This window comes from Xylocopa sonorina, chromosome 2 (genome assembly GCF_050948175.1).
Source record: "Xylocopa sonorina isolate GNS202 chromosome 2, iyXylSono1_principal, whole genome shotgun sequence".
Classification (NCBI taxonomy): Eukaryota; Metazoa; Arthropoda; class Insecta; order Hymenoptera; family Apidae; genus Xylocopa; species Xylocopa sonorina.
Window position 1 is genome coordinate 10,078,660 of NC_135194.1, and position 18,205 is coordinate 10,096,864.

The 18,205-nt window shown below is 41.7% G+C and overlaps 2 protein-coding genes and 2 non-coding genes across 7 annotated transcripts in view; 2 read left to right on the top strand and 2 right to left on the bottom strand.

Moving 5' to 3' along the window:
* The window catches only part of Rassf (Ras association family member), a 459,381-nt gene that overhangs the window by 372,595 nt on the left and 68,581 nt on the right, over window positions 1-18,205 (top strand). The gene's annotated exons all lie outside the window — the stretch shown is intronic.
* LOC143433355 (uncharacterized) overlaps window positions 1-18,205 on the top strand; it is a 70,313-nt gene that overhangs the window by 38,816 nt on the left and 13,292 nt on the right. For all 4 annotated transcript variants that reach the window (XM_076910679.1, XM_076910680.1, XM_076910682.1 and 1 more), the window contains exons 2-4: window positions 2,131-2,276; window positions 12,896-13,068; window positions 15,395-15,559. In XM_076910679.1, the coding sequence (XP_076766794.1) occupies window positions 2,131-2,276; window positions 12,896-13,068; window positions 15,395-15,559 (484 nt within the window). The remainder of the gene's footprint in view (window positions 1-2,130; window positions 2,277-12,895; window positions 13,069-15,394; window positions 15,560-18,205) is intronic.
* Window positions 2,532-2,603, bottom strand: Trnae-uuc (transfer RNA glutamic acid (anticodon UUC)). Its single transcript has one exon. It is a non-coding gene; the product is annotated as a tRNA-Glu (tRNA).
* On the bottom strand, window positions 3,589-3,660 carry Trnae-uuc (transfer RNA glutamic acid (anticodon UUC)). The gene has a single exon. It is a non-coding gene; the product is annotated as a tRNA-Glu (tRNA).

The following is an 18,205-nucleotide window of genomic DNA, read 5'->3' on the forward strand; positions in this document are numbered from 1 at the left end:
GTAGAATACTTTTTTGTAAGTTAATTCGTATAGAAACTCATTTTATGTTACTTGTAAGACACATGTACGTAAAAATCATCTCGAGTTGCTATCTCGCTCAATTGAAACAGGTGTCGATCGTAATAGCTTCAACAGTGAACCATAGAAATGAAAAGAGGTGGTTTTGCATTAAAAGACAGAAATTTGAAAACGCAATCGACAGCCATTATTTTTCACCAATCGATGTAACCGTCGTCCGTTCTCCAGGTCGTTTGTAGAGGATTTACAATCGACGAATCTGTACGCGCGTCGTCGCACACTGCAGCGGCGCCCCGGCGCTCTCCGCGTTTGATTAAAAAAAATTGATCCTGTCGAGGGCAACGAGTTTTCATTTTTCGATCCGCGGCTACTTGGATTTCGAATACGCCGCTGCGAGTCGAGCGCAATCCCTTTCGTCGGAATTAAACGCATCGGAATTCGATGTGCAACGCGTCGATAACCACAGGCGGGACCAAAATGGAGGAGCTAAGAATTAATTTGGCGTACAACCATGGCACCGGAAATTCGCGATGCACTCTCGCGCGTAATAAAAATCTTTCATAGTCTCGTGATCTTCTCTGGTTCGAATTCGTTCACGTAAATTGTATTGTCTTTGATTGAAAATAAAATTGTAACTTTCGAATGATTCCAATTCAAGTAACTTCTTCTACGAAACTTTTATATCTGAAGGTATGCTATCTTTTATTATGATATGAAAATATCTGCCAAGATTCAACTCGTACTTAAATTCAAACAAACATTTTGGAGAACTTCGAATTCACTTCGAGAGAACATTTCAAGTAAAATAAATTACTCAATAAACGCACAAGCCACGAATTCGAGTAACTATTAATTCGAGTAAAGTTCCATACAGTGTGTACCGATGAAAATGGAGGTTGTTCGACAAATCCACCAGCCGCACGGTTCTCCGATGAATTCAGGAGCGTGGCTCGTACGAGCGCTTTGTTCAGCGCTGAATCTTGTTTCAGCTTTTGGATTCTTCATCGATTTTTCACGCGAGGGCACAATAGACGAGCGCTCAGCACGGAACGAGTCTGTAACGATGGGTTCGCATGGAACGGTGGAACAAGATCGAAGAGAGATGCTGCGTGGCGAACGAACAAGTGTAAACAGACCAGGGCGTACATATTGAATGCATCAGGCCCGCAGGCCAAGCTGGGCTTCGTATATTTCGATTCTTTTCGTTGTTTGCCCAGTTTCCGCTCCGTTTCAGTCTACCGTGCGCCTGAAACGCGTTCTCCTTAATTAATTCGATTATGATCGACTGCTGCCATTTTACGGCGGCGTTTCGCCAAGAATCACGGAAATAAGCGACCCCTGCGAAGCAATAAACGATAAATTAGATTTCTTCTCGCTTTTGTCTACTTTTTTTTCCGAGGGACTTTATTAATTCCATTTGTAATTGTATTCTCTATTTTTTTCAGAGAAAATAGAAATTTTTATATAAAAATCTGAAGGGGTAAAAGGACATTGTTTGTAGATTCAAATATATTGGTTTCAAAATTAGCGAACTAACTGGTTTCTCAGGTAGCAGGTAGAAGAATTTCTAAAAATAGCGGGAAGCCTTAATTTGTAAGAGCTATATATATTCCTAAAATGGAAGAATCGTTAGAGAATACTCACTAACAACCAGATCCTCTCCTAAAGGAACTGTACACCATCAGGGTTGAATAGCTTAGGGGTTAATTGAGTTTCAAACGACGTCCTTTAAATACCAGCCGCATTTTCCTGCCTCTGTTGCCTTTATTGTTGCTTCAAACCTTTTAGGAGACTGGCAACTAACAACGTCAAAGGAACCATACATTATATGCTTAAATGTGTAATTATTCTTATAACAGCTGATAAACAATCGTCGTGCTCACAATTTATTTCCAGCAAATTTAGAAATTTATGCGTTTATGCAAGGTACATGCTGACAAACTGAATAAAGAACTTTAAATATTGTAAAACTGACCAATAAACATTTTTATGATCCCTTTAAATTATTGTGGCTCCCAAATTACACATGAATTCGTCATCCTCAATCCAAATCTTAAGACACGTGCGTCTTAGAAAAATACTAATAAATCGAAATACCAATTTGTTTCGCAGAATGCAAACCGACCTGACCGGAGGACCTGGTCTCGCCGTGGTAGCGGGGGATGTGCTTGCTTTGCGAGGAACAGGATTTGCCGCTGCCGAAACATGGGCTCTCCTATGTCAGGCAGCCCAGGCCCTCCAGGATCTCTTCCTCTCAAGTAAGTCCTTATTCTTAAGTAGTGAACAATTTATCTTCTAATTTATTCTGTATGATGAAGTATCTATATTTTTCAAACACTGGAATTGAATAGTCAGTACGTGCACGATTCTTTCAAATTAAACTCCAAGGCAAGGAGTTAATAATAATAGCAATGATTTAGTAAATTATGTTTTAATAATGTTACGCTTGTATAAATAAATGATGGTACGTTTTATGATACACTTTTCTGGAAAGAAAAAGCAAAAATTAATTTTTCCGGTACCGGGAATCGAACCCGAGCCTCCTGGGTGAAAGCCAGGTATCCTAGCCACTAGACCATACCGGATTGTTGGAAGGAGATTTCGAAAGTCATCATTTATTGCATTACAAACATACAAAATCAAATTAACATTATTCTATATTTATTATTTCTAAAAAAAATTTGATTCGGTGCCTAGATAAGAAAGTTAAGATCTTTGCTTACTTTTACTGGAGATAGAACAACGTGCTTAAGAGTGCTGGCGACGTACCCATCGTAAATCACGGTAGACCCACTTGAAATTCTTTTGAAACGAGGACCACCACTTCGAAGACACATCTGCGGACAATCCTTTGTTGTTAAAAAACCTTCTAAACCTTGAAACTTCTCATTCAATTTCAATTTAATTCTTTTAGTCTTACATATTATTAATTCTTGATGGCAGACCTTCTTGCACTAATGATGATGCGTTTTACATATGTTTTCAAAATGTTGTATTTGGTTAAAAATTACCAGGTTTTGTGACTGCGTTTTGGAAAGAATTTAAAGTTAATGCGATCCTTCTGGTTTAAATCAATTCATGGGCCATCGTTGGGTTTTTAAAATCACTCTTTACCCAGTCTGCTATTGACTCTGACCAGTTCCTTGTTGCACAAAGAACATCCCTATTGTTGTCGTAGTTAAAAGCAGTTAAACCCTCCGTTTCCACGAGGCAGCACTACCAAGAAGGATCTAATTTATGATGCGCTTCAGAGTCCACTGTTCTTCTTCTCTATCGTAGTGACGAAAGCCAGATGACTTCATCAAATGTTTAGAGTTTAGTGTTCTCTTATACTAGGCTTTATTTGTTGTATGTCTGCTATACGTCAAGATATTCTTTTATAGTCTCGCATGGCCAGAGTTTCTATTGTTTCTAATTGTATTTCATGTGAGTCGTTCTGATAGTATCCTAGATACAAGATTATATAATTAATAAATAAATAATACGTAATTAAGAAATATTATTGTATTGCAAAAAGAGGGAGAAACTTGAGTTGTATATGTTATAAAAATATATGACAAAAATTTAATTTTCCGGTACCGGGAATCGAACCCGAGCCTCCTGGGTGAAAGCCAGGTATCCTAGCCACTAGACCATACCGGATTGGTGGATTTAGACGACAGAAATTTTTCACACCTGCGGCACAAAGTTCATTCTTAATTACATTTGAATTCTAATTTGACAATACAACATTATACATTTTTATAAACAACATGAGAAAGAAAAATCTGAAGAAAATATTTGTTTGGTATCAGATATCAATCCCAAGTCTGTTGAACGGAAGAATCAAGTATCTGTACCGAAGAGCGCTAATTTGTTACAAACGTTGAACTCTTGATAGACTCCTGGGTTGACACTTTGACGTTCTTTGAAAGAATAGCTGTTTCTGCATCGCGATCGCACAGTCAAGCCCTGCTTTCACGATGAAGCACTGAGAAGGGCCTAATTTATGACACCCCCTTGGTGTCTATCGTTTTCCGCTCGGCTTCAAAGTGATGAAAGCCAGGCGGCACCCTCGAGCGCTTCGACGCCAGCTATCTCTTGCATATCGTAACATAAATATCCGAATTAGGTGATCAAATCTCGTATTAAGCGCTCGTATTCATCATTTAGTCTACAGATGTACATTCTACTTACTTTCGTATCTTTCCTTATTAAGATTTGTTACAAAATTCCTAAATAAGTATTGGAGAAATTTCACTTGCAATATAACCTTCAACGATTCCAAACCATCCAGTATCAACTCAGACATCGACATCGTAAAAATCTGAATAATTAAATAACCATAAAATGTTGGAATCCAAGAGACAGAAGATCGTCCAACGCGTGGGCGACTTTGCGGGACGTGAGACCCAAATGTGGAACGGGTCCTACCTGATGTGGGACGTCTGGTCGCTTTACCATAATTCGAAGTCGCCGTGAAGACCCTCGAGGAGGACTCGAGGGAACGATCCAGTGGGTGCAGCCGCGTTAAATCACACGTGTGTTTCCATGGTCGCGCGGTACACCAGGCCTCACGTAGGCACCGAAGATTGAGATTACGCGCGTTACCTCAATAGGCTTTGGCCTGTGCGGTTCTTGACTCGCGTGCGCGAGTTAATAGGCGTGTTTACAATGCCGGCAATCCGGCCCTCCCGCTCCTGGACACCGTTGAAATTGCCCGTAGGTATCTTGCATGCGAATGCGATGCCACCGTTCGGATGGCATGACTCACAAACGGCAACGGGCACAGAACGCTCGAGCCTCGAATGCCAAGGATTTGTAAGGACAAATCGAGCCGGAGATCGCCAGCGACGATGACCATGCAGGAATCATGGCTGTATCAAAGCGTTCTGATGTTTACTCCAGATTCCAACCGGTATTGTGACTGACGGCACCCTGTGATTGCTACCAGAAACGGATTACTGCCCTCCTTCACGAGAATACATACGTTGTGTCATCCATCCTTTTAATAGCGACGATATCCGTGTGGGAAAACAGGCTGTCTGGTCTTATTGTCGGTGGAACCTTCGTGCCCTTAGGTTTATGGTGCGTTAGTTGGTGTTGGTTAGGGAAGTCGTCTGGCTTTAGAGGGTTAGAAGCACGTGTCTTTACAAATTATACAGTAACGTACAATAGAAGATCGTTTCTGACGCTGAGAGGTATTTAAAGGTCCTTGAAGATAGCCAATTTCAAACAGCTGCGTTATGAAGTTTCAGTGTTCCATTTAATACAGTTGCACGAAATTTTTCTGGTATTAATTCAAGTATAAAATAACTTTCGAACAAGATGAACTGTAAATCACAAAGTAACGGTAGCTTAGAATATACTTTTATTCGAAGTTAAGTGGCGACGTGAGAAGCATCCATTGTTATTCCTCGCAGACAACTTGGTACCTAACACAAAAGCCTCTCTGCAGTAAAATTCCTCGAACCAGATGCATTCAGGAATTCCGCGCGCGACAACCTTAGGCATGGGCGTGTCGGAGTGACGTGCAAGCAGGACTTTAATAAAATCCGCGACACATAATACTGGTGAACGTTAAGCTTACGGTGCTGCTCAGACAGAACGAGTCCTCAAACTGCGTCCTTCTTCATTTCGAATCTGCCAGCTGTTGCGTAATTGAACGCACTGTTGCCAACGCATTTGGTTCGTTATTGCTATACGTGAACGGAAATATGGACAAAACCAGCTGCACTTCCCAGCATGCCTCCCTGCTAAATATCTAAGATCGCATTCTTGACATTGCGCGGCTCCACAGCGACGTAATTGGTACCGCAAAGGAATACCTTGCAACATTGCGACGACACCCACGCGTGTCTCCAATCTCTAGCTATGGTCGTACGTAAATGATACGCGTCGAGAGAGACTATTCAGTCATTTCATGGAACGATTATACGCGACCGCAGTGGTACCAAAATGGCGGCTGTAGCCCCGTGCGCGCGCGAATAGAGGGACGAGCGAGGTTCTACGCGTGCAACGCGCGAAATATGCCTTCCTGGCTGATGTCTATTGCACGGTGCTCTGCAAACAGCCACGGGAATCGTGGCTCAGCAGGGCGAGAGCAAGGTCAGGCTGCTCGATGGAAATGTAAAGGGAGCAAACTGCGTAATCCCAACATATGAGGTTTGCTTTGTCGCCGCTAGCCTCGTCCCGCGTTTATCCGCTTCTATCAAAGACGCGCACAGGTGCAACTCGTTGCGTCTTCTTTGTGGACGTCGAAGCTGTTACGCAATATTTGACGAAAGCGAGATTGTCGCCAGCGTTCATCGTTGAAATTATTATTTATTCGAGCTTGGAATTAATGTAATTAACAAAGCATTGCGGTATTTTGAAACGATGGGAATGTTTTAGTTTCATACGGAAAGTTAATTCGAAGTGACAATCAAGTTCGATGAGATTGATATTCAGATCGTTACAGCTTAATCAATTTAGTGCGACGATGATACGTCGAGACAAGGGTAGAAAACGAATAAATTCAACGTCTGTGGCATTGAGAAGAAAAGGAACAAGGCTCACGTGGAGTCGTACAACAATTCTAAGAAGAATTAGGTTTTCAATCCTAGCTATCCTCGCGGACACCTGTCCCGTATCAGTGTCAGTTTTATAATATGCCGATGAGTATCCAGCTACGTGATCAGAAATTCGGATAAAAGAGAAATCAATTTCGAAAAAAGGCACGTGCCAGAAGCGATTCAGTTACGCCTCGCCGCCTTTCTGTCGTCTGTTTCCGTTTTATTGATTTTTCTGATTTCTAAAGACACTCGCAGTATGGAATTATTAATGAGAGCGACGCGCCTAGACACGTACTTTTACAGTTATCCGTTTTATAGGTTAGTCTCCTCCTCGTTCCGTAAATTATACAGGGTGAGTCAAGTGTGAGGTCTTCGAATTGAATATTTAACGTTTGACTGTGTCATTCGTAAGAATATCGATAATTAAGTAGAAATAATGAGGAATTACTAATTGTAAGATATTTTAAAACGAAAAGCGACGAGGGTGGAAATCGTACGATGGCAGACGAGTGCCGTTGCCTCTTCAATACTCGAATATGCAACATGGCGTATTGGTTTGTTCACAGAACAGATTGTATCTGGGTTTCAAGCATTGCTCTCGATCTCTCTTCATTTATCGAGCAGCACAATCTGTAGCGCGTTTCTGTATGCTTGGTGGTTCTGCCCATTAATTACGTCGAGATGCGTTTAACCAGATCCGTCCACTTTGAAGTAGCGTCCTCGAAATTGTCCGAACGATCATGCCAGTAATCTGCAGACTTAGCAATCCTATTCTTTGGAGACGCAATGCGTTGATCTCGTAGAAAGTCTGCCTTCTTTTCGAAAAACATCCGCTTGGACCAGAATTGATGACATTATTTTTTATGATTTCAATAGAAATTTCAAATAGAATTAACTTTCATTCCTCTCCATCTGATACATTTATGTCCACTGCCAAGACACCAATAAAAAGTTAGCTACTCGCTCGTCGAACAACCCCCATTTTCGAATCGCGAGACTTCTTCCTACTCACCTATCCAACGTTCACAAACAGTCACCCAGTCCACAGAATTCTTACATTTCACCCTCGATTTTAATCGCCGCGTTCCGAACAATCGCCCCATCCACCGAGGCTCTTTCCGCTCCCGTTACCAGAGCATAATACCCGGCACCCCTTGGACGATAACGCTGGGTAGCGAAAAAAAGGGGCAGAAAAACCTTGGAAGGCGAGAAGGAGAGAGAAAAGTCGCTAGACGCGTGTAAAACGAGGCATATTTTCGCAACGGTGCATCGACGAACCAGGTGGCCTCATCTCGTTTCGCCCCTTTCGCCACACGGCGGGGGTTGAAGGGCGCCAGACTGCGCTGGCCGTTCGCTTTGGGCGCAAGATAGCAGCCTAATGGCTCCTCGCCCTTATTTCATCGCTCGCCGTGGCTAAATATTTGCTTCGCCGAGTGGAGGTAGCCAGTTAATGGCAGCCGTCACTCCGCCCGACGGGGATTTCTAATTTTCGCGTATTCTCTTTCGGTAGGAAAGCTAACCCCGTTTGCTTTTAGGCTGCGCCCGCCGTCGATGAAGGGCTCGCGTTCAATTAGTCCGCTAGTCGCGGATTATCGTTGGCTCGTACAACGTCGAGAGTGATATTAACTCTTTATTTTAATTAAGATAGCATTTCTTGATTGAGAGATTGCACGAAATCGAACGGGGTAGTTCTTTCCCCTTTTTTCTTATTAAATTAATGCGAGACGGCAGGAGTTTGTTGGACGGCTTCTTTTTCTACGATGATAGCTTCTTAGATGTCTCGTTGCGTGGGAATGGAAGTTTCTTCAGATTGATCGATTGAAGTTTGAAAGGTAAAATTTATAGTGGGAAATTGAGAACGGAAGCACGGTGGCTGCGAGAAGTTTTCATTCTCGAGGTATCAGATTTTTGTTATAGTTAGTTGGAAATAACTGATCGTTACCTTTGCAATCGCTCGAGGTAATACTGGGAGAATGGACGATTCAATGTGTGCGAGTTTGCCTAAATCCAATTAATTTCACTCTTTTGTAATCTTAATCCTCTTCGACTCTCGCAGTCTGGCTCTCGAGTCTTAAAATGGCGCTGGCTCGCGAAGAACGTATATGCGAGTAAATACTTGAGCGGATCAGTTTTAATCTGACTTTTGTGTTCCACATAGCGTGGAAACGAAACGCTTATTATGTCGAACACGATATTTTTCTAGCTTCAAACCTGGAAGTTTTAAATAAATTTTAAGTTAAATATACTTCCTCTGCCTCATAATAATCGTAGCAAAAGAAAATAAGTGAGAGTGAGGGGGAGGATGTGGAACAAAAGGAGTATAAAATTATTGTAGGGTGGTTTTCTTTTAAGTACTTTTATTCGCATGTTGCAAATATCTGTTTCTCTTGTCTAATTGTAAAATAAAACGTGAATTTCAAACGTTTTTCCTGCGTGAAAGTCTAGCGTTCGGGGAAGCGCTCGGTTCGAATGCAGACGAGTGTCTCATTACAGAGTGGAGAAACTCTGGAAAATTAAAAAAATTCGTTGATTATCCACGTCGAGCTTTTTAGTCAGATACTCGACTCAACTTCCTAGAAACGTTGATACTTCTGGAAAAAAAAATGGTGTATAATGATTTTAGGTGCAGATACAGTAATGACGTCGAGTATTTATATTGCGAAACGTACAAGTGCTCTTGCAGACTCAAACATTAATTAATAATAAAAATTTTATCAAAAAACAAAAGAATATGATATATACTTTTATTTAGATATTAATAAATTTCAATCGCACATTCGACATTCGTAAAACGCAATGGTTATCAAATTTTTGCAAGACAGTGGAGAATTTTAATCAATTCTGGAAAGGAAACCCTACGTCATTCTTCTCGAAACCGCTTTAAAAGGCGAGGCGTGCACTTTCACCCCCGTGTTGATTTTCCTCGAAAATGCTTTTACTCCAAGAAGGGAAACGTTAAATCGAAGAACGATTTAAACTCCAAAGATACTCCAATGCGTATCTCTAAAATGGCTGGTTGAAAGTTTATTCGCGTTGTTACATTGCATTCTGAATAATTTTGTAGAAACAGGCGAACCTCTTATAATTAACTCTGATTGAAGATCCTCCTTAACAATCTTCAATTATACAAATTCCATCAATGTCCAATGTTACATTATTAAAACAATTATTCAAAATCCAGTAGATCGCAAATCTCTTTGAACACAGAGAAATGATTCTGAAAAAGACACGTTCACGCGTAAAATACGAACGACTCCCTAAATAAATGTATTGGTTGGCTAATAATTTGGAGATTAAAGCAAAACTCCCGAAATAATCGTTGCGAATAACTTGGCTGACCTGAAAAACGATTGTTAAACCTCTCGGAGTTTATGATACGGGCCAGCTAAACTGCCACATCATAAACCCAAGGATTAGCCACTCGGAGTTGGATTAGCACAGACGGAACGGTCCTCATCCAGCCCTTAGTCGCATCCTCGACAGAGTCTTAAATTCTGACAAAGCGAGGGCGTTAAGACTGATGCGTGACACTTTCAACGTTGACAGTAATGGACGTTCCACTGAACATGCTAATTTAAACGTTTGTCTGACTGTAACTGGTAATTTCCAAAATTCTGAAGCTGAATATGGCAAAATTCTATGTGAATATGAAACATATTACATCTTAGTACGATACTTTCGATATTACATCTTAGTACGAACTATTGGTCATCGATGGAATTTGTGTAATTGAAGATTGTTAAGGAGGATCTTCAATCAGAGTTAATTATAAGAGGTTCGCGTGTAATCATTTGTTAAAGACTGTTAAAGACTACATTTCTCGATAAAGAGTTAAAATGTCTGTAGAAACGCGAGATTCGGTGGGAAGGAAAAATGTCTAAATAATTACAGGGAGGAATGGAGAAATCGTAGGAAAAAATGGCTATCTAGGTACTCACGGTTCAGTGATGCAAACGTGGACCACGAGTCAAGTACCTCTCGCCGCGTTATCGAGAGCGAACCTTTGAAAGAGAGATTACAAAGTTTCGCTCGATTATGCTAACGACATCCCGGTTGGCTGGTTGCCGAACAACCTGGGAATAAGCACCGCCCGCGATCAAGTTTTTCTTCCGCTTCATCGGGAACGGAAAGGGACGCGTCACTATCAGGGATTTCTTAAAACCGTTTACGCGCCCCGTCGCGATTTATGCAACAGTTTCTAGTAACGTGTAATACTTTCCCGATAACCGCCATTGTTGGCGCTCTTTTCCAAACGTTCCTGCGATTTTATTTATTTTTCTTTTTCCATTATTCTCTATTTGTTAATCATATTAAAACTATTTGCAAGGCTTGAGGATGCAACGATAAAAACAATTTCACTAATAAAAAAATCGTCGAATTTTTAATCTAGCCGTAGAATTTAATGAGCCACGGAACATCTTCATCTCTGAGAGGCAACCGACGACGAGTGTTTGCCTTTCTTAGTTTGAAAGCACGACACGCGCCGTTGTTGCACCCCTTTGTAACCGCGGAACCAACGTACATGGAAACCTCGCGCGAGCTTGCTTTAGTGCAAGAGTAACATTTGATTTCAGCGTGAAACAGGAACGCTTGTACCACCGTATATAACATTTGAATAATTACTTTCTTTCTTGTACCATGTGTCAAATTTTATGGAATTTTGTAATAGCAGTGATAGTTATTTGGTATTCATGATTGTTTGAGAGTGACGAAGTAAAAATCGACTGGGAATTTTTATTAACTTGTGACTTCCAAGAGCGTAAATAATACGATCGTTTCGTCTTCCACGAAGGTTTTGCGGCTAATCCGCAGCATTTACGGGGATTGACTGCTGGAAACATCTGGCACGCACCATCGTGGAACGCCGTAACAGTAGCGATAAAAGCAGACGTTGATAGATACGCTAAGTGACGACGGAAGTAAGATTGCTGATTCTTTCGAGAGACATATCGATGTCTGATGGGCTTCGATAATTTATTGAACTCGAAAATATTTAATCGTAGCGAAAAAAAATGCGTTGAATGTAATAGTCGTTTCAGTGCACTTAAAACTTTGCTTTAAATTTATCCCACGCTTATGGGCCATTAAGAAGTCGAGAACAATCAGAATCGATCAAGCATCAATCCCAATCTAGCGAACTTGACTCGATTCTGAGCTTCGTCGGAAGAAAGTTCCGTGCTCGCCTCGGATTCGATGCCGTTGAAGTTTCAAGGCGCGAGCAGAATGTCCCCGTCGCCGTTTCAGACTGCGCGGCGCGGTTCAATTTCCTTGGAATTCCTCCAGGAGGAAAGTATTCCCTGTCTGGGCGGAACGAATGCTTAAATTAGTAGCCAGAGACGGAGGGTCGCTTCTGTAATCGTTGGTCCGTTAATGTTCGCGACACGTGCGAAATTAATGGCTGAACAACGAATTACAGTTGATTTATAGCGATGCTAAAGGACAGATGACACTTCTGAAGAGACTGGTTATTAAATTTAGTTGAAAACAAGTCTTCACACCGTTTTCTGGAATTTTACATCGTTGTCAATGTTAACATTCATCAAATTCTGTTAGATCGAAAGTACCTGCATTTTCTTACTGCATCATCCCTCTTTGACTCTAAACGCGACGAATTTAAAATATTGAAGGTGTTTATACAAATCGATACTAAATTCAGAATAATTATTAAAAGATGGAAAATTGGGGTAGTTTATAGTTTGTAAAAAACTTTCGTTATCGAAAATTGTTAGAATATTCTTTTTAAGTAGTTACTTTAAAGACTGCTTGAGCTATTCGCACACGTCCAATACCTCAATTCGAGAGGATTCTAAAAGTTTCTTCACGCCAAATAAATATAGCTGAAACGAGGCGTAAGAAGAATTTAGATTTCAATTCAACGGGGACGGTAAATGTAACCTCGCAATCTCGGCTATTGAGTTAGCCAGAAATTAGACAGGACGGAGTTAAATTGGACTCGAGATGACGGAAGCAGAGGCAGCAAATGAAAGGAACGCGATTATGGTTGCGGTGGCGAACGATAAAATTGCTGGAAACCGTTTCCCCTACGGTTCCGCTCGCTTCTTTTCCTTTTTATAAACCTGACTACCCTCTCTACCCTCTCTATCATCTCGTACTAAAAGCATCAAGTATACGTATTCATTCTCGAGCGTCCACTGAAATCTCTTAAACGAACACAATATCAAAGCAACAGCAACCCCTGCGGAAACGAGTACGCAACCCCCATCGATCAGTATCGATACTGAATGAAAGTGACGTGTCGCGTTAATCGCGTACACGTGACAAGTAAAACGCGGGTATTGTTTTATGGTTTTAATGTCTAGCATTTCGATGAAAATCTGTTCCAGATGGTGGCGTAGTGGGTGGTTCGAGGGCTGGCCCAGTGGTGACTCCGCATACGTTGGAGTTGACACCACGCGGTAGAGTTTTGCTGCAACTTGCACCGCCGGAAACCGCACGGGCGTATCTACCCCCGGAATATCGACCAGGCCGTGTATATTCAGACACCGATTCGGAAAAGGTACGCGCTACTAATTAAGCACTACTTTAATATCGCGGCGAGTTAATTAGCCGAATTCGCCGGTTCGAGGTGCCAGCGGGATTTTTCTCATGGCTCGTGTATTAATTATTGGACGAAGATCAATCGGGCCGCGAAGAAACGTATTTTCTCGGTTAATTGGGGCTGTGTTCCGATGGCGGACGGAAAGGAGCACGGGGTGCTGCGAGAAAGCGCGACAGCGAAGAACATTGACCGAATTGCTAAGCGTGTAAATGAAAAAAAATGGGGTGAAACGCGAAGCAATTGGTGCCATTGTTTTTTTATAAATTGCGAAGATAGATGTAGATGTGATATGTTACACGTGGTTTGTGCGTGATACTATAGAATACTATTTCTACTTGCAGAGTCAGTATTGCATTATTACATTTAGAATTAGTAGTAGTAAAAAATAAGAAATCATTGTATTATACTTTTCATGTGGTTAAGTTCGAGCTTCGATCGAAACATTTATGTGTAGCAAATAATTTCTAAATAATTCTAGATGACAAGGTTAGGTAAATTTTTTTATACTATTTGCCCCTGATTTGGACAAATTTTGCGAGTCGAAAATAACGCGGCTGTAATTCGTGGAACCCAATAATTAATCGCAAGCAAGGTGCAATTGCGTTCTGTAGAGCGCGATATTTTTCCACGGAACACAAAGCGCGTGCAAACAACTGTTTATTGGGGAATTACCACTCCGCTTTTTTCCACCCGCATGTAGCCGTGATTCGCGCGCGCGAACGCGTAAAGTACATATTTAGTTTCGAGATGAAACTGGGCGGCACCAGGCCTTTGCTACGTGGAGTTCGTTCGCGTTAAATGTCAGCCGATACTTGTATACCTTCGACAGATTGGAATGACGCAAAAGTTCAGCTAACAAATTGTCTGTCCACGATTAACCCGATCAAGATTGCTGACGCGTAGCGTCTAAGAAGTAACTAAAAGCTACAAATTTCGTTTTTAAATCGATACGATTAGATCTATAGAGGTTGGCCTTTTGACTACTATTGGCACTTAAAGGCACTTAGAAAACTTGCGCTTGTGATACTGTACGCGCTTAAAAATTTTGCGTTTAGAAAGCTTGCACTTGTGATACTGTAGGCGCTTAAAAATCTTGCGTTTAGAAAGCTTGCATTTGTAATATTGTAGGCGCTTAGAAAACTTACGCTTAAAATGGCTTGCGCTTAGAAAACTTACGCTTAGAGAGGCTTGCGTTTAGAAAACTTACGCTTAGAAAGGCTTGCGCTTAGAAAGCTCACGCTTAGAAAAGTTTGCGCTTAGAAAGCTTATGCTTAGAAAGCTTGCGCTTATAATACTGTAGACGCTTAGAAAACTCGCGCTTGTGATACAGTAGTCACATAAAAATCTTTCACTTGCAATACTATAGTCATTTGAAAAACTTGCGCTTATGATACGGTGGTTACTGCAGTCTCCGAAAGCCGCACTCAATTCTGTGTACATTTCATGACTTTATCGTACCTTTTTAACAGAAAACAACGCGAAAGAGCCTATATTTACGCAACACTTTGTCTAGTTTGTACTCGTGGAACGTATTGACAGAAAGCTGAGACACCCCGTATACAGAGGAGAACCATAGAAACGCTCGAAGTTTATTTATTGCACGGCTCGTTTATTCTCCCTTTAATCTGCGCGAGATAAATACCGGCTAGCTGGAACAACGGACTTCTATACGGCAGGCAGGAAGGAAAAGAGGAGGAAAATAGTGTCGGCGGATGGCAGAGACGGAAAAATAGACGGACGAAAGGGATACAGGGGCGTTGAGAGACGCCATGGTGTTTTGCTAAATGGCCAAGGGGTGAAGATTTAATGATCGACTCGTTTATCGTGCGAATGGGTACATCGTGGATGAAATTAGTCGACTCTACGTTAATTACTCGCTGCCGTATAATTAGACACTGAAACAGTGGAGAACGTTATATTTCAGTGGCTTCTATCGCCATTCTTATCTTTATAATAATTAAATTAATCGATTGAGGGACTATTACTTATGTTTTTCCACAAACATTCAATGAAGCAATAGGTATTCGTAACTCTCGTTGTTTAATCATTTAGAACATTTAACAGAATCGATTTATTGTGATATAGCAATAGAATTTCAAAACCTTCAAATATTCATTTCAAAGCACAAACCAACTTACGAAGATCGAATGCACATTGAACAAATATCATATTGCAGAATAAAAGTTTTGATCCCATCGCTACGTAGCAATTGCAACGACAAACAATTTCACCCCCGTTATCCCTTGAAACGTAAGTGTCACGTGGAATTTCCCGGTGTTTTCAGATGTGGATGTACTCGCTGGGAAGGGCATTATTGGACACGACACCAAGAGTCGCGGCTCTGACGGGAACCGTTTCCGTTTCACCCCCATCAGCGCTTCAGTCCGTCTTAGCCGCCATGACGGAACCGGATCCACGGAGACGAGCTTCCTTGATGAATCTGCTCGATGTAAGTCGATGAATCTAGCTGAAATTGTTTCCTACTCTTCGCTGTCTCTCGCGAGACGCTTTCGCGAGGCTACGTCAATCGTATCCTTGTTTCTCGATCAAAATGGAGGTCTCTCGTGTGTTTTTCATTTTTACTAATTTTGCTTGTACGCGATTCAAGCAAAGATAAGAGGGAAAAGAGAATTGCTAATTTAATTGATCTTAAATGAGTAACTTAATTATTGTTTTACTGCCTCCATTGCATTTTGCTGGCCTTTCAAAGGGTGCGAGAAAGGTCATCGAAATTCTTTATGTGATCGCAAAGTATTAATATTTGATTTGGACCTATTCACTTTTTCAATTCGATTCGTGTGATACGTAACACAATTTAAAATGGCTACTCAGTCCGCCTTTGCGAGCGACGAGTGCTCTCTGTAATCGCGTTAAGTTCGTCATATTCGCCCCCGATAGGCGGATCGTTCTGATCTTTGGTGGATCTGACGTTAATGAAATTCGTGTCAGTAGCGCGCGACGATAGCGGCGATGCGTCCGGGTTAATTACGTAATCCGCAACCCTTTGCGATCTTGGTCGTGTTATTGAGCACGTTCTCGAGCAATCAAAGGTAGACACAAAGTCAGGAGAAGGCAAGTAAATGGTTACATAGAAGAAACTTAATATTATTACTTAGTCTACCCCTTTTATAAATTTTCAAAATTCGAGGAAATTGTAATACTCAGATCTCTCGATAAAAAACCGTGGTTCTATACGAAATTAATTAAATATTCCACGTACGTTTCCAAAAAATGCCAAATTTTGCTGACACACAGAAAACTGAAGAAAGATAAAAAACGCCTCGCAACTTTCCATTCTACGCCAAACTCGTTCCTTAGCATACAAAATGCCTGCACTTGAATGCAGTTTATGCAAGTCAAAAGTATCACGTTTTGCATAAAATCGAACCCTCTACCGAGTGAAGTCTGGCGACTCCTTGAAATAGGCCACAAGAAGTCCTCCCGCGAGGTGGTCTCTTGACAGGATGGCGTTTTTTTCAATAACGCCAACCCGCTGCGTTTTATAGCTACGAAAACTGCATTATTATTCTCGCGAACACCGTGCCCGCCATTCCCTCGTTGTTCCAACCCCCTGCATGCATCCGACTCGACTCCGACGCAGCTGCCTCCACTCGCGAGCCCACTCCGACGAGCCACCGTCTCGCCCACCGACTCTTGGCCGTGACACAGAAATTAATTTCATCCCCGCAAAACGCCCCGCGAATATAAATCCTCGTATATAATTATCACACGTCTCATTCGACGACGAAACGGTGTGCGTCGGTCAGTTCGTTAACGACGAGAACTTTGCCTACCCCTCGTCGCGCGCGTTAAGTTCTCCACTGTTTGAGTCGCGCGGATAATTAACTCGATGCACTTGGATGTTCCTAATGAGGCAAAGAAACCAGATTTTTTACAATTGGATATACACTTTAAAATACCAATTAACATTTTTGCTGAGATCGTCACGTCTTCTGGAAAATAATCGAACATCATTGGACCTCGTGACAAAAATTCTTGCACATGTATCACAAAGTTAGAAAATATTTCAAAGTAACCGCAAGATAGCTTGGCGGTCGTATCAGGTTTAATATTTTAAGACCAGCGGTCCGAAAATAATAAATTCGATCGCGTATATCACCGCCTTTGATCCCAGGCTCGAGTCGGAAAAATACGCGCGCACCGTCAGCCGCACAATAGGAAAACGATCGCACGATTAACGGGCGTCGCCGTTTCCCCGTGGATCCGGCTACTTTTAATAAAGCTATTCATTCGGCTGACCGTAATTCATCGGTTGCACCCGAATGAGCCGCGAAATTCGCTGAAATCGGAGGGCGTAGGCGGTCTCCGGCGGGGGTGCGCGAACTTATCCGGCGAGTTCGGGGGTGATGAATCGCCCGCTCGGAGTTTCGATCGAACGGCCGAAGGGAGATCGACCTTTACGATCGAGGAGGAAAGCCTCGGAACGGAGGCACGATCTATTTAGCGCGGTCGTAAGTTGTGAAATTAAACGATGCCACGGATTTAGGGTCGCGCGTATTTCATTCGGCGATGGGATATGTCTTTCGAGGGTTGAAGAGCTTTTTTCAAATTGTAATGAAAGGATTTTTCGTCCAATATGTTTGGACGATTTTTAGGAATTTTGACCAAGGGTAAAAGAATTTGAAATTGAGTTATTAAATAGCTACGTGTTTTTAGATAACACATGATATTTTTTATGTAAAGTATAACAGAAATATAAGTCTCTTAAATAATAAATGTGTATATGTAGACGCAGAATGAAAAATTGCAGCTAGATTTCTGACATCGTTTACACAGAACGCAGACGTCTCACGAGCGAACCACCCAAGAGACCCTTTCTGTTCTCGTAGAATAGAAGCGGCAACAGTTGCAAGTTCCAGGCAGCTTCTTTGTTGGTATCGCAGTCCACGGAATTTCTTGGTTCAGCTATTGTTAAAAGTAATTTGGAGGCCATTGCTTCGAAACTAATAGATCGCCCGACAGGATAATAGGGAATTTCGAGGGCGGATAATCAGACTGCTCGCGTAACAGGACAAATACACGTGTACGATCTCATTAAGGCTGTGAGACGGTTACTCGTAACAGTATTGTTCCG